At 36.2% G+C, this 16,792-nt stretch overlaps 1 protein-coding gene and 1 long non-coding RNA gene across 7 annotated transcripts in view; both read right to left on the bottom strand.

Moving 5' to 3' along the window:
* LOC126914074 (hypoxia-inducible factor 1-alpha-like) overlaps positions 1 to 16,792 on the bottom strand; it is a 92,864-nt gene that overhangs the window by 4,817 nt on the left and 71,255 nt on the right. For 4 of the 6 annotated variants that reach the window (XM_050717564.1, XM_050717572.1, XM_050717555.1 and 1 more), the window contains 11 exons: positions 10,567 to 10,733; positions 10,362 to 10,435; positions 10,180 to 10,278; positions 4,296 to 4,644; positions 2,662 to 2,922; positions 2,403 to 2,553; positions 2,201 to 2,312; positions 697 to 2,077; positions 369 to 419; positions 239 to 282; positions 12 to 164 (listed from right to left, as the gene is read on the bottom strand). In XM_050717564.1, coding sequence (XP_050573521.1) covers positions 12 to 164; positions 239 to 282; positions 369 to 419; positions 697 to 2,077; positions 2,201 to 2,312; positions 2,403 to 2,553; positions 2,662 to 2,922; positions 4,296 to 4,644; positions 10,180 to 10,278; positions 10,362 to 10,435; positions 10,567 to 10,733 — 2,842 coding nt within the window. Of the gene's footprint in view, positions 1 to 11; positions 165 to 238; positions 283 to 368; positions 420 to 652; positions 2,078 to 2,200; positions 2,313 to 2,402; positions 2,554 to 2,661; positions 2,923 to 4,295; positions 4,645 to 10,179; positions 10,279 to 10,361; positions 10,436 to 10,566; positions 10,734 to 15,840; positions 16,627 to 16,792 lie in introns of those variants that run through there. The other 2 variants (XM_050717588.1, XR_007709554.1) reach the window with 2 other exon arrangements.
* LOC126914324 (uncharacterized) lies at positions 5,143 to 10,173 on the bottom strand. Its single transcript, XR_007709631.1, has 2 exons — positions 5,295 to 10,173; positions 5,143 to 5,202 (listed from the first exon to the last, which is right to left on the bottom strand). It is a non-coding gene; the product is annotated as an uncharacterized LOC126914324 (long non-coding RNA).

Below are 16,792 nucleotides of genomic sequence, written 5' to 3'. Positions count from 1 at the left end.
TTTATCCATACCTGTATGGACCCCATTTGTGGTGTTAAACTTTCCCTTTTTGCTCGTAAAACTGGATTTTTCAGGTCTCTTTCTATATTATTGAGCTCTGATTCTTGTAATGCTATGCTATTCATAAGTTGAAGATGTTTCCTTTTTATCTCTTTATTGATAATCTATTATAAAATTAATAGTAATCGATATATATTCTGTAATACTATATCAAACATTTTTAACAATCTACACTTACATTGTTATCAGGTAGTTGTTGTACTTGCGTTTCATTGAAGGGATCTGAAATATTAAAAAATAAATTAATTTGAAAAATTCATCTGGATACGTATTTATATTGTATAACAAATAAGTATATATATACTTACTTTCAAGAATCGGTACATATCTTAAATCATCAATTATTTTCATTATAATATCTGGAAAAGATTTTAAATTATCATTTATTGAAACCCAACGTAAACAAAAAAAAAACCACAAAAGAGATAGATATAAGAGAAAGATTTGGACATTTAAGTGTACATATTTTTGACATTTTAAAATTATAGAATTTTATCAGAAAGCTTTTCATATTTTGAACAAAATACGATTGAAATATAAATGGAAAAAAGTATCACCCACTGTTTGCAATATACATAATTTGTTTGTTTACTTTGTTTGTAGATGAATGCAGCGTTACTTTACTCAGTTCGGTACCTGGATTTGTGCCCAGGCCTGGATTCAGCAACGGATCGTCCTTCAGATCCTGAAGGCGGTTAAATTCGTCATCCAAATGTGGGGATATAAAAGGTACGCTAGAATCCACCTGTTGATAATCGACAACGACGTCGTTTAAAATTGAATTCGGAGATTCCGCAACATTTATCGACTGAGGGTTTATATTGTTGTACTGATTGAAATCCGATGAAAGTTCTGAAAATTCCTGGTCAATAAAAGACTTGCATGAAACGTTCTGTTGATCGTCACTTGAGTCAGATGACGCGTAAGGGACGTTACTGTGTCTTTTTTTACTGCAACTTGTATTAGTATCTTCGTCGCTATATATCCTCTTCAGTGGAAGATTCTTCGAGTCAGATGTAATATTGTTATCGACATTATTTTCAACATAATCCATCACAGGTTTCTGTTGATGCGTATAAGCATCTATGTTATGTTCAACTTTAATTTTACATAGATTATGCGAACTTGAAACATTTTTGGGGTTCTTAATAGCTGCAGTAGGACTCAAAATATCCACATTCTGAGAGACCTCGAAATGAGATATCCCAGAATCTCGTTGAGCACTTATGTATGAATCCACGGTCGATGTATCTATGTTACGTTCAACTTTAATTTTACATAGATTATGCGAACTTGAAACATTTTTGGGGTTCTTGATAGCTGCAGTAGGACTCAAAATATCCACATTCTGAGAGACCTCGAAATGAGATATCCCAGAATCTCGTTGAGCACTTATGTATGAATCCACGGTCGATGTATCTATGTTACGTTCAACTTTAATTTTACATAGATTATGCGAATTTGAAACATTTGTAGAGACTTTAACAGCTGCAGTAGGACTCAAAATATTCACATTCTGAGAGGCCTCAAGATGAGACATTCCAGACTCTCGTTGGGTACTTATATATGTTTCTACAGTCGACTCTTTTGTTGTGATTATGCTGTTCATTTGTGGTGAACTCTGGTTGTCTTGTGAATTATCATGAAGATTGTGCTGTTTTGTTACTTCACGTAGCGTTATTTTTTCTTCAGGTGGCTTTGATTTGTCTTGCCTCTCTTTGGAATCGTGTTTATTATTATTTGCTTTTGACTCTTGTTTTTGATTCCGATTTCCTTTGCCTTGTACCATCAAATAATGATTAATGTTTTTAATGCCCAGTTTCCGAGCTTGAGCAGCAGCTGGCGGTAAATGTTGCGAAATCATCGCAGCCTTTACGTATTGTTCGTTTGGTATAAGCGATGCTGTGAGGCGATCCTCCGGAAGAGGCGACGATAAATCGCTAACTAGATACGTAATTGCATCCTCTAGTTGCGAGGGATCCTCCACACTACTTCTCGAATGTTGCGAATCTGAGCCCTGCAAGTATAATTAAATATTTCTAATAATTTTCTAATAATTATTTTAATTCAATGATATTCTTCCATTTCTGTCTTAAAACCTTATACCATTTATTACGCATAAATTTATAAAGTAAATTACCAAGTCGATCGATGCATCGTCGCCATTCTGAATCATTGCTCTCATAGTCTCAGAAATCGTAGCGGAAAATCTCTTCTTCATTTGATTCATTAGCTTGATACCTTCTTCCTCCCTATCGTAATAGCCATACCATAAATTTGTTTGTAACAAATTTAAGAAAAGAAAAATTCGCGTCATCCCAGAGATATACCGCGATACTTACGATACTAGTGTGTTTATGCATACGAAAGACACTGCGATTTGCGAATCCTTATCAACTTCTAGATATCCATGGGTGCGTAAATAAATGGACTCGCCCGTTTTCGAAGTTAGTCTGTAGCAGGATGATCCGCAAGTCTCCGCGCGATCGTACACTATAAATTATTATATTCATTATTCGTACAATTACAACGTAAAATAATTACTGGAGAGAATGAGAAGAAAAATGCAGGACTGCAAAAAGTGCAAGCTTTTCTACTCACTTTGACGAAGCGCAACCATCGCCCAGATACGATCGTCCATGTGCATGAAACCGAAGGCGCTCATACCCGACACCTCCTCTGATAAGTAACCAGCCACTACCGATATCCTGTGATCGCAGTAAATGATCCGGCCGTCTACCAAATGTCGAGTGATATACTCGTCCTTATTCGCGTCTATGATCGATATTTTGGTAATGGGACGCCTCATTAACAATCTCGCTACACCCACGAAAACGATATCGTTGCTGGTTGATGTGATTTCTGTAAAAGAAGATTAGAATCCTTAGCGGTATCTTCCGTTTAATACAAATTGCATGGAATCGAATAGTCCAGCGACTAAAGCGCGATTTAATACATTTTGGAAACAAGTATTTTCTAAGCTACACTGCTCCGCTAGTTTCAAAAGTCTAATACGTTTCTTCTGGTCAACATTACATCGCCTTCTGACTGAAAGTATCTGCTACTTGTGTTTATTAAAACGATCAACAAAGTCTCATACTTTGCTGTTAATTCAACTTTCGCTAAAATGCGCAATAGATGTTTTCTTCGAGATTTCCATATAATTCTGTTCGTATGGTATCATTGAAAAACGTGAGGTAACAATTGGAAAGCAACGAATAGTATTCAAATATAAGACGCATCTGCATGTATTTATGCGTGTTCTAATCTGTAAATTCACGAGATTAAAAGCAGAGAATCTACACAGTTGAACGGATCTGCGACTCTACGCCTACACCTTTTGCCGACGAAGGCGACGGTCTAAATTTAAATACATGGCTAGGATAAATATTTGCGATACCCGTTTCAAAACCAACGTTACCGGTCCCGACGTGTCGTGATAAAAGTAGAACATCGTCCCATTGAATCCGAATTGGAAGAAATTCTACACGTCTCTGTCTCGAATCGATCAAGATCCATGGACCATTTGCTTCGTGTACGAATGGGTACAATTTATCGAATAGAATATGAATAAATTGTAATGACAAAAATTACATTATTGTTATATAGCGTAGACTAAAACTGAATAATACTGTTATGCCCGGGATTCGAAACTTTCATAGTAGTATAAAAGTATAAGAATTATATTTTCAGGTGTATAAGTCGTGTCTTCTGGAAGAAGATTTTAAGTTTAATATTTTAGGTAATATACAAGCTTGTTATTAAGGGTCGACATTTAGTCGTAAATATTGAAAAATGGCCATGCAAACATCTTGTCTCGTCTGTTATGTGCAATTAATTATTAATAGCAAATCACCATAAGCATCCTATCCGTGAGTGATGAAACATCTGCTAATGTAAAAAATAAAGCATAGTGAAACGGATCAGTGTAAAATCTCTCTTAACAAACACGCGTACTATAAAGAGAACTAAATTATGCTAAGTACTCACTACGTTTTGTGATTACAACGTTTTCACATACATCTATCTTGAACGTGCAAAGTGACTCGCGATTTATGAATGCCAGAGTACATTAATGTCTCTGTCTTATTCGACATCCTATGAAATTAGTCACGATGTTTGCAAAATATCGAGACATTTTCGCCAAAAGAACACAACTTACACCCATAAGCCTCGATTTTAACGATTATGAATACTGTTACGATATCTCAATGAGCTTCGGTACGCGTCTTTACCTCGATGTTTCGTTCGATTGGGGTTCGAATCGGAATTTTTGCAAGCATCCGCCAGCCTGAGCATTCCTGAGATCTCGAACCATTCGTATCGCGTGTGCTCGCGCCTCGATGCAGTATGATGCAGCATTCTAAGTTCAAAGCCACGTCTCTGCTCTCTGAATTGTTTCCTATCGTTCTTCGGTGTTGTCGAATCTTCCGACGAATTGGAATTATCGTTCACCCCATCGGTGATATGCGGCGTAGACGAAGACACCAATCCCTGCATCTCATCTGGGGTGAGGTTTTTCGTTAATTCCTCGTGATCCTTGGGATGGATGAAGGTGTACAGCGAATGTCCTAAAAGATCCGCCTGCAATACCATATGTATATGTTTTAAAGTGTTCATCGATTGATCCCTTTCTCTTGTAATTTGATGGAGACATCAATGTTTAATACTTTGATACAGATTGATACAGAAGGATTAGGAGTATGGAACATCTTGAGTTATGTAATAATTACAATTAAGCAGAATTATTTGCTTGATTTCATTTTCTGAACTAAAACTATTTAATAAAATAAACAAACTGTGGGAAAAGTTAGTTTAAAAAAATTGATCGCACGAGTATTCTTTATTCATCTCATCGCTTGGTTTTACGTAAACGAGAGTACATTGCTCTGATTGTTTGAAAGCTGAAATTCTAGAAAATTCAAGTTCTTTGTACACCTTCTTCCTTCGCAATTATTACATCGTATACTTTGCAAATGTTGTGTATTTTTATCACTTCAGAAGAAACGACTTTCCTTTAAAAATTATCGGACCTCAGGTTACTTGCACTGTCTGCAGGAATTACTTAATTCAAGATTTTACTTTCTATTCCGTATTTAACACTGCATTTTGACCGCCAATAGAATATCGATAGAATATCGTCTGAAATATAGAATAGAAATAAAAATGAAATACCTTGTACTCAAGTGACTATACCTAGCTCAAATCTATCTATCAAACTTGAGATCACCTACGATCAAACGAAACCAATCGACTTGCTTCAGATCCAACTCCAATCGCTATTATTGGAACTTTTGTAGCTTTTCTCCGCTCGAATCCCGATTCCGTCGAATTCCACGAACGCTTTCGTTGAAACTGGCTACACGTCCACGCGTTCCTGCTCGGTCTCCTCCTGCATCTCGATGGCGGAGTTGCGATTTAATCGTGGCCAACGCGGTGCACCACGTCGGCGACGGGGCTCGTTTTCACCGCGGGGAGTTTCTCCTTGAGAACAATACCGGCTGATTGTGACTATCTTCTTCAAAAACCCGGAGGATCCCGCGCAAACAACTCTTCGCCCCACCTCCACCATCTTTCTTCCTTTCTCTCTCGATCCTCTTCTTTCTCGTTTTCTTCTTTCCTCTTGGTCTCTCGTGTCTCTGCCTCTTCCATCTCCCTTCATTCTTCACCTTTGGCTCTAGCCCTCTTCTTCCTTTCAACCATCTTCTGGTATCCTTACGCTTTCGAAGTCGGAACTCGGCCGAACACCAGGTTCGTTACGCTCGAGCGTCGAATTATCATTATGCTCGAATCTGGAACGCCGTGAAGGTTCCTCTATTACAGAACCACGTGGATCGATAGAACAGGAACTTTTTGCCTTTCACGGTGCCAGACTCTGTTCAGAGTTTGGTCTTCGTCGTTTGCTTCCTCGTCGAAGCTGCAAAAGCTTCGTCGTCCATGGTGGCTTGCTTTTTGCTTTCTTTCGCCTGGTGCTACTTGTTGCAGCTTCTCCCTTTGGCATTTGTAGTATGCTCGGACGACTATGAAGCACGAAGACGCTTGATAAAAGGGACGAGTCGTCCGAGCTGAGTCTAACACGTTCACCGCTGATTGGATTTTTATTACTGCGCCGTGTGCTCGTACGGATAATTTTCGCTCAAGATCTATTTCTATATCGCCTTTTTCAAAAAATGTACAAAGATCGGTTTTGTATGCAACGCGTAGCGTTACAGACGTTTATGTAAATTTATATTCTTACGAGCGAGATTAATGAGACGGAACCTAAAAAACCGTGGTTTCTTTCACGCCGTAACTAGCTCTCTGCTTTGGAAATTCTGTATATTTTTGTTACTTAACTTAAGTATATAGCCTGTGCATTTTTCCATACTTAAGTTACTGTCGGGCTTGTTCTTATCGTCGTTAAGTATATAACTCGAAAAAATCTTGGACTATTTTCTTTTAATGATAATTAGGATTATATCATCAATGTAGTAAAATTTATTTTAATTTATACACATTGTACAATCGTATGCAAATATAAATTCGTATCGTTCGAAACGTACGTAGCGAATGCGTTTACCTTTTAACCATGCGATTGTACATCGAAGATAGAACAGATGAGATTGGAAACCGAGATGTTCCATATTAAAAATATTCTCAATCGCAGTTTTCGTAATTATCGGGATACCATAATGTAAAGTTCCAGAGGAAACTTTATTCGTTATTGCTCCATGTTCCTTCACTTAGAGGACACCGGTCATGAAGTTAATAACGAAGCGAAGTCAACAAGTAAGTTGTGCAACATTAGCTTCAAGAACGTTTAACGATACAAATAAAACGAAAAGGCAGAAACAAATGTAAAGAAATTATTATTTTGCCAAAGAAGATTCATCATCAAAAAATGCACGACAATTAGCGTCCAGCGAATTATAAAGTTTAAATAACGTTTCCTCTATTTTATGAAAAAATCGTAGCAAAAATATTGGGAAATCTCTGATGTATCTTATTACTATGATTCTTGTTCCCTCTTTTTTTTCTCTTTTTCTGTTCGAAACGTCGCTTTGAAATAGGAACGAAATGTCCATCGACAGGCTATCGAGTTGTTACGAGAAGAAAAAAGGAAAAAAAAGCTTATCGACCTCCGAGTGATTTTTTTGTAAAATAACTAACTGCGCTTGCCGTTCAGATCGAGTAATTTTTTTACTGTTTCAACCTCCTATGTCGGAGGAAAGCGTGGAACACGTGCCACGTAAAACTTCTCTCCTACAATGCAATTCTTCCCTTCTTTCGCTTCCTTCCTCCTTGTCGTTGCATGCGACGTTTCTTTTTTTTTTCTGTTATACGGCGAAATATTCCACATGACAACATTTTTTCCCATTTCGTTTCAATTCCTCTTTCACTTTTTTTATTTTTTGTCTTTTGAAATCACACACGCCACGGTATTTGTATTCATCTAAATCCGGCGGATTTTGTTCGAAATAATCCGGATCCGAACACGTGCAGTAAACAATTCGATTGAAAAGCGAGCACGAATCGCGTAGCTAACTGGTTACTTCCCATAAGAATGACGAATGAATGATTAAGAAGGATAAAAAAAAAAGAGAATGAAAAGAAAGAAAGAAAGGAAAAAGGCCGAAAATACAGGAACACGGGACAAACCGGTATAACGAATAGACCAAAGTAGCAGATAATGTTTCGTTTTCATCGATGTTTCTCTTCGTTACGCAAACACGCCATTCGCTACATGCTGCAGCCTCGTTATAGCATTCGCATAGTTAAAAATAACACTGATTAGTTGTTCCTTATGTTCGTATAAAAAAGTATAGCAATTCTTTTTTTATGCTTTTAATCGTTCGTTTTAAAATTGAAATATCACGTATCTAATATTGCTTGACGATGCCTTCCCATGAAATCATTTACATCATTTATAGTCTGATTATCGTGATCTAAGATGTCAAGAATTTCTTCTTTTAGGTAGGTAAAATTAAAGCTAAAATTAGAGGTAAAAATTCGGAGATTACGTTGAGATTAAATAATGTTAAGAATGATTTTATTAATCATTGGTAACCCTGTTGTGGCGCTACTCAGATTCTTAATAAATATGCAATAAGTAAATAATCAGCAACGTTTGACCGGTCTTGTATTGGGAGAATATCAAAGGTAGCTGATGAGAAGTCTCTGATAGTAAGATGAGGAACTTAGGAAGAAAATATGTACATATATTATATTCGTCAGAATTGATCAACGACATACCGGTAGAAGATTAAATGTGAAAAACTCGTTAATCCATGTGTACAGTGATCTCTGACAGGTGAAATCGTCCGTTTATATAGAATTTTCAGAAGGACATAACGCGTTGAAAAGGTACTGCGGGTGCACGTCAGTTACCATGGCGGCCTGGTTATGCTCATTTGATCGATAATTCCGGACCCTTGGCACGAGCTACGTTTCACCGTAACTGCAATTGGTTCGGTGCCTTTTATTAATGCATCGCAGAGAACCGCAGTCGTACAAAGGGAAGTTTCGTAAGGTAGTAAATGCTTTTGTATTATTAAGTCACCGAAAGGCTAACTCGACCCATTTAGTTGTAAAAAAGCTGCTTCTCCAACTTCTTAACAAATTTTCCCCAGTGGGTTAACGAAAATAGAAAAATCCATTTTTTTTTTTTTTTAATATACAAATTGTTTCTTTTTCAAACGACGATGTTAATATCTCGTTAATTTATGAATCATGCTCTAGATTCTAACGTTACGAACTATATATAAGGAACACGCTTTTACGTTAAAAAATGTTTGAATGAAAACACGAAACGTGTAAATATCAAATATTATTTCACGTTTGTATAAAATATGTTGCGTAATAATGTAAAAATCTTTGTGGCATAGACTCCCGCCTAATGACATTTCAAGAGTTTGGGATTCTCATTTCTGAATTTATAAGAAGAGACATATTCGGCAGATAGGGTTGCCGGATAAAGTAAAATGTGAACCTATGTGAACGAATGTGACTTAAATCGTGTAGGTTCGCGTTTGTTTCGTTACGGGATAAGAAGTTGCGTGCCGGTGTATATGTGTGTTTGTGAATGGGCTGAGTGTGGTTTTAAGGGTGGATAGCGTGCGATGAGAGCCGGGAATGAAGTTTGAGAGGATAGCGAGGAGAAGGAAAGTTTTAGAGAGAACGATGAACAGATTATCTAGGGACTTTAGAGGGAGGAAACTTTTCGTGAGAAACAGCGTTATGGTACCGGCAAGGCTAAAAAAGATAGAGGCAAGATGAAGAACAGGTATAAAGTCATAGACGAAGGATCCATTGTATTCTTCTATTTAATTCTTATTTTAAAAACCTCGATCTTAAAACATAGGACAAAGAAATTTATTCAGAATATAGAAAATTTTACGATTTTGTTAGAACTGTTATATGTCGTTGTACAACCTTGACATTTATTGGAGTTGAAACCAGGTTTATTCGAACGCACATAATTTTTACTCCATCTAAAGAGCGAAGATACTCGAGCCGCAAGTCAAAAGATTATGAAATTTTGGAGATACTTAGAGGATATAGAGGTATGTATTATGCAATCTTTTTTGCTACCTAACTTTACTTTAAGGGGGTGAAATCCACCTCTGAAGAACTTACTTTCCGATCTTGCGTTATAACTCGCCAACAATAAGGGACAGGAAAAGGATTTTCTAGCGAAAGATACTTCTTTTGAATAGGACTATCATTCGGTAGAAAATTCATGAATATTATAATGAATCCAATTTGAACAGTAAAGAAGAAGATTGAGTACTAGGTACCTGTATATTCTCTACATATTCCCAAAATTTCAAAAGTTTTCGAATTCACGGTTCGAGGATCTTCTCTCGTAAATACACTTGAACTAACGTCGCTTAAATTCGACGATCGATCGAATTTAGAATTCCATATAGTCAGCATTACGATCTCGCTAGATGTTAGAATCACGTTATAACATTTACTTACGGATTTAATTTTTTATTTCGTCCAAATTTTATTTATTTTATTTAATAGCGATTGAATCTATGATCGAATGTCACTCAACGAACGATTACATTTCCAGATCCAATCGTCTGGATATGTTCGCTTATAAAATAGCAGGAACGTGAGTAAAAGAAGATTTACCTGGGTATGGCCAAGGTGTTCCTGAACCTGCCGGCTGACGTAAACTATCTTCCCGGTTGTCGTGATGACTATGAAGAACCCCCCGCTTTCGATCAAGTTCTGTTACGGTTAACAAAAACGATTTTAACGTGTTCAAAAGGTGTGTAACGATAACAGGACTGAATCGATTTACGAGTACTCACATCGACGATATATTTTTCCAGGTCCAGCTCGCCAAGCTCTCGAGGGAGGAAGTCAACTGTACCACGACCGACCGCTGAAAACGTACGCAAATCAATACGTATGAATCGATTAGATGAGAAATTATTAGCGTTTATATGTTCGGAGAATACGAATAAACACATTCGTATTTCAATCTATTCTTGCTACATTACTACATCGACTTACTGTATCGCATTCTGAGGAAGGCTGCTGCCAACCTCAGGATGGATATCTTGTCCATTTTCCTTGGACTCTCGGCGACGGTAGGTACAAGCGTTGCCATCGCAGAGATATTCGTATTAAGATTGTCGCGTCTTTGTTTCTCTGCCATGTTCCGTGACGCTCTTGGATTGCTGTAACAGAAACGAGAAAGAGCTTCGTTTTAATCTCTGTCTATCTTTAGAAACTTTTAATCCCAGCGGTTATGCGAAAATTAGAGACGATTCACTTGTACGATTTATAAAAAGACAACGGATTAAGGAATTACATCGTGATATTCCTTAAATCTCTGCTCTCTTCTTTCTTTGTAGATGAATTCTGTCTTAAAATACAGCGAGGCAATCTTAATTCTTCATCAATCGAATTAATCGATCTAATACATACCATGTTTTCCATTTTTTCCTCGTTCTTTCGTAATAGTCAAATGAAGTGGAATTATCTTCTCAGTTTTGTATGAAACGGCATTTTTCTAACGTGGCGAAGAAGTACGAATTAGAAATAGACTTTTCGAAACATGCAACTTTAATCTAATATTTTATCGAATCATTCTATCTGAAAATAATTATCGATCGCTTTCCTGAAAAACGCTCGCTGCTCGCTCTTGGGAATGGCATCTATATTTAGAAAATTTATTCGCTTATTCTTGTTCTTGTTTAACTCCGTTAAGATCAAGGAACAAGAGAATCTAATTTTTATTTAGAATTTTTTTTACCTTTTTACGCGTCGCTTCGCTTTTTATTAACAACTACATCGCATTTACATGTCGAACGATTGAAATCGACTCGAAAACGACTGATATCCAAATCCAATATCTCTGTTCATTTTTAACTCTACGATCATTGAGAAATTCCGTTAAAATCAACCGGTTAAAGAGAGGGAAAGTAACGAGAAAGGATACACGGTGCAAGTTCAGAATCTATCGAGATATATCAGAATACGATTTCACTTATGGCGTGAAAGTACTCTTAGTATTAGCTCAGCCGATCTGCAAAAGAAACGTTCGCGAAATTACACATTGTCGCAAGAATAGGGGCAATGAGAGTGCAAATGTCACGAGTGTTATTAGATAACGATACTTATTTCTGTCGCTTGGTCATGAATGGGTCCGTGCGAATCCGAACGCAATTTCTATTCTTTGTGATCGTGCGGGAAACTCGAGATATCGGGAAATCCCTACGAAGCTTGTTTGTTTTCGTATCGAGTTTCATCTGCTGCTTTTCTCATGGTGAGGCGCAGAAAGCTTGGCGAATGCAATGTTTTTCGACGCGTCTAAATTTCCTCACTCGTGTGAGGCCGTGTGTGTCAACTGGCAGCATCGTGTAACCACGAAAATAATTCGACCAGCCAACCCTCTACGATTTGCCAGAACGGAAATTAATGTATATTTTTAAACAAACTGTAGATTTTTACTCATTTATGGGAAATTTCAAAATGCAAAAATACTCGGACGAGGCTCGTAACGTGTAAATCGTATATAGCGCTCGTTACAATGTTGGTAGATAATTGTAACGATATTAGCAGATGATAAATCAGGAGATAGAAAGATCTTCTACTTGAGTTTCTTTTTCTTTTCTCTCTCTTTTTTTTATGAAGTTCGTAAAAGTGTGAATTTGCATAAATATCCGCAGTCTACTCGTAAAACCTGAAAACTCATCGGACAATGTACAAAAACGATATTAAAATTTGTATACGTTAATGATTAGACTGCGGACTTTTATGCATTCATGTGAAATTTAAAGATCCAAATATGCATAGAATGCATGTAATACGCAAGAATATAGAAAATATTCAAATTACGGTTCTTATTAAAATTTTTAATACGCGACGCAAATTTCTGTTCAAGTTCTACTTCCGTACCTGTATTCGCAAAAATGTAAATTTGCATATAAATTCACGATGTATTAGTAATAAATTAAGGTCTCCTGAACGTTCCGAGGCCAGAAAGATTTAATTATTCTTTATTATGCTGAATAAGATAACGGGCGTGTACGTAGTCCACTGAGCATTAACGTCTTCCATATCTTTCTATTTTTTAATGTATACTTTATTTTGAACGTTTTCGCTAATTCGATCAAACGACATATGTTTCATACCAATAGAATATACCAAATATAATTACGTTACTTAAAAAAAAAATTAGATCAAGAATACGACAGGCAGTTTATTTTAATGAAACTTTCGTTCGAAACAACTGCCTCTCACCTTTGATATTTAAATAAGCGATTTATTTCTTCGTACAAATGACGGACATGCAAATAACTGGCGCGTGTATAGCGAATAATGAAAACGTCGAATGGTAGAAACGGCAAATAAGACGAGTAACGTATAAAATATCTTGAAAAGAATGCACATGAAAAATTGTTCAAACAATATTGACTCAAATTTTCAACTAGTGTACACACTGGATGTTGATCGATCCACTTCATTGTACTTCAGTATTGCAAGTAATATGCGAAAACATTGCTTGCAAAAGTTGTATAATTGGAAGAGAAATTAACTTTGTAACTTCGTGAATTCTTAATATTAAACTTGACAACGTAACTTCGTCAAAATAAAATAGTTTCTTTACTTACTATCTATTACTTATTTATATTCTAAGTAATACGAATGTGTTTCATAGTAAAATTACTGGTGGCTGAACAAAGTTAAATATTTCAGCAACGATAAGCTTTACGATAAACGTTATCTTATTGTCTCTATGATATAATAAAAATTCATTATGCTATCAAATACGAATGTATATATAAATAGGATAGAATAAAATCTAACTCCAAATCTTTTCCTTTCCAGTTAAAAAACAGAACATTGCTACTATTTTTCACGCGTAACCCTACGATCTTGTTACAAATAATTTTCCCTTTTTGCTTAACGCAACGAAGAGATTTCAAGTAAACGTAACATCATAGAGTTACTTCATCGAATACTCGTCTACTCGTTTCCAGTGACCAAACGTCTTTCCCTCTCGACGATCATCTCGATTTCTATTCTCGATTGTAGACCATGGTCTGAATAACTGTCCGACGATAAAAGGAGGCATTGAGAAAAAACCGTGCGTGGTGTCACATGTATAGACCATCAAGCAGTCGTCGGGTGAAATGGTCTAGCTCGTAACGACCGTCTTTACTTTGACGCAGATTCGAAGGGAAATATTCATCACGTGTCAGGCGGTACGAACCCATACAGGCTACAGCATGACCCGGCCAATCTCTTCGTCGGTCTATTCCCGATGAATTTCTCGCTTTTTACGTCCAACTAGCAGCGTCTGTGTGTCATCATCGAGCCTTGAAACGTGGTTTTTTCGCACGTTGAAACGAGTCGGTAGAACAAAATTCGAAGGTTACGTAAAACGTTTAACACGTTTGGTCTTCCCGACTGCATCGAACGTTCGTACCATCGATTTGTCTACGTTTCTCGCGTAACACTTGACGTAAAATTGAACCTTATCTGTGGGTGATGTAACGGGACGAACTGGTTCACAGTTCGGCGAGTAACTCTCTGCGTGAAAGCTGAAAAACTGGTTAGTGTTTATGCACTTTGTGCGGTTGAAGTTCGATTTATTATGACTCGTTTTATATTTTCATGGTTACTAGTAGAAAAAGAGACAGAGCACACGAAGATTTGGCGTACTATTAAGTAATCGATGATCGACCGTTGCGACTCGACTTCTTCATACTCTAACCGAACTGACTAACGATAAGTTAATGAATAATTGTATTTTTATCGGCAGATTCTTTACGTACGAGATATTATATAGAAAAATACGTTGTTATCTATTGATGATAAATCATAGCAGTTATTTTATATGCGAGAGAATTAGAAAAGCGATAAGATCTTTAGCCAGAGGAAACATTAAGCAGAATTAGACTTTAAATGTATGCTTACTTAACACACTGTTATACATAGTCATAAAAGCTGGGAAATTTACGATTGAATCGCGTACATTCGAATCTTATGTATTCCTTGTTATCTCGATTCAGAGGAAAAAATGCACTCCTGCGATTTTTCTTTAAATCTCTCATTTAATTTAACCTTGTTCACTCTCGTTTAACTTTGCTATGAATGCTACGTGTACATTTCGTTTGAACATAATTCCAAAAAAAAAAAAAAAAGCGACAGTTATTTTTCTGAGACATTTCAAAGTACTTGGAATACATTTTACGATAATACGTCTTTCAATATTTACAAATATATTACATAATATAATTACAAATATATTTTAGACAAATATTGTGTAACAAAAAGAATTCTGAATTTAATAAATTTGTTCCCGAAGAGATCAATATAGATGATGATTAATGGTTTGTCTGAGTCTCGTTCGTGTTACATCACGAAGGTTAATAGTAAAATTAATATCGATAATAATATTTATTAATTACCGATTACTTAAAATCGAATGACACTTTTTTTTTAATAAAAACGAGATCCAACGACCAATTATGAGTTAGGGATTAATGTAACCCGTTTGTACCATGATCGAATGCAGAAAGTGATGAAGTCAAACCATAAATCTCTGTTTTTTAATATTCTTGCGTAATGGGACAGCTGTTGTGTACGCGCATATAATAATCAAGGTCTTTGCTATGACTGTAATCTACGTCTAAGTTAATAATAGAATCATTGCCATAAATGCAATGGCGGCTTCAATTGCGATACTACGCGTCTCATAATCTGATAGGATGAACTGAAAGATCGCATTTTGGCTAATAGTTGAAACATCCTGTCCAACGTCACGAAGTTAACGAAAGATGCTTAATAAATTAAAGTTTTTGGTCAATTGACTTCTCATATTAAAAAAAAAAAAAAAATATTATCTACATTTTTAAAAAAATATAATATTCTCTCTTTTTCTTTAACCTGAAATCCGATGAATAATAATTACCATAAATAAACGATGTAGACGAAGTAAACGAAGTAAAAATGAAAAATGTAATATAACGGTAGGGGCAAGTGAAACTGAATAAAATTAAAAAAGATTATACGCGTCGATATGTAACTTTAACATGTAGCTTTACAAGAAGTTAAATACATATAACAGACAGTTCACTTCATTTACGAAGCTGCGATATTTTTTAGGTATAAGGAAAAAGATCACACGTTATATATTCCATAACTTTCTGTGTAGAATAATATTATAATTTTTCGAATTAACTGACTACTATAACGAACATATCGTACAGTTTACAGTAACAGTAACAATTATAACAAATTAAAAAAATTAATTGACTGTTGAAAGAAACTCACATCTGCAAAACAGCATTATCGTATCGAGTTTGCCTTTATATGGAGTACGGCACAATCAGCTTTTTGTTAATTACGTCCGCGACAATAAACAACTGACACTTTGGCCCGCTGTCTGATATTTCTGTTGCGTATCTGGCTAAGTGGCCGACTTGGCAATCGTCGACGACCATGTGCCATCGCGTATGCAATCATTGGCGTTTCTACAACGCCAGATCAAAACAGTCTAAATTGCTCGAAATTTCACACACACGCACATACACATATATATCTCATTTTATCGTTATTATTCAAAAAGAATAACGTTACAACAGCCTGGGCTATCGCTTTCAGCCGATTAAAACAATCAAATTTGTAATTAAATCGTTTGACACGTTTCTTTTTAATTTTCCATTCTAATGATATTCTAATGAGATTCCGTAATGAGATTTTTCAATTGCAGAAACTAGAATCGTCCCACCCGATTGTTCCTCCCTCCTTTCTTTTCTTTCTTCCAGATCTATCGTTTCTTTCCCTGTAATCGTCGTAACAATGCAGGAAACTTCGAAAAATCTGCGCGTCAGGATTATTCAATGTTACACAATGCTAAAATGACTTTGGCCAATTATCCTTGCGTCGGCCTTGGGCCGCGTTATCGTCCAAGATAGCGCCGGGTAAAAATTCCTCTTTCAATGCTTTCAGACAGTTATAGTCGAAGTCCATGGGGAAGCGATCTCGAGGAGCTAGGATAGCGAGAAGGAAATAGAATACAAAAAGGATCGATGATAGTGGAAAATTCTCACGGAAAGCACACATTCTCACGAAAAAATATAAATTATTGAAAAATTAGAAAATATTCGAAGTACAGCTTCTTCTTTTCTCGGACATAAGATAGTAAGAGATCGACTTTCCTATAATGAACGAATACTTTGTTTAGAAAATTATAAATACGCAATGAACTTGCGGTAGCTATAAT

This window comes from Bombus affinis, chromosome 1 (assembly GCF_024516045.1).
Source record: "Bombus affinis isolate iyBomAffi1 chromosome 1, iyBomAffi1.2, whole genome shotgun sequence".
Taxonomy (NCBI): domain Eukaryota; kingdom Metazoa; phylum Arthropoda; class Insecta; order Hymenoptera; family Apidae; genus Bombus; species Bombus affinis.
Note: the sequence above shows the minus strand (reverse complement) of the source record. Positions and strands in the feature narration are given on the sequence as shown.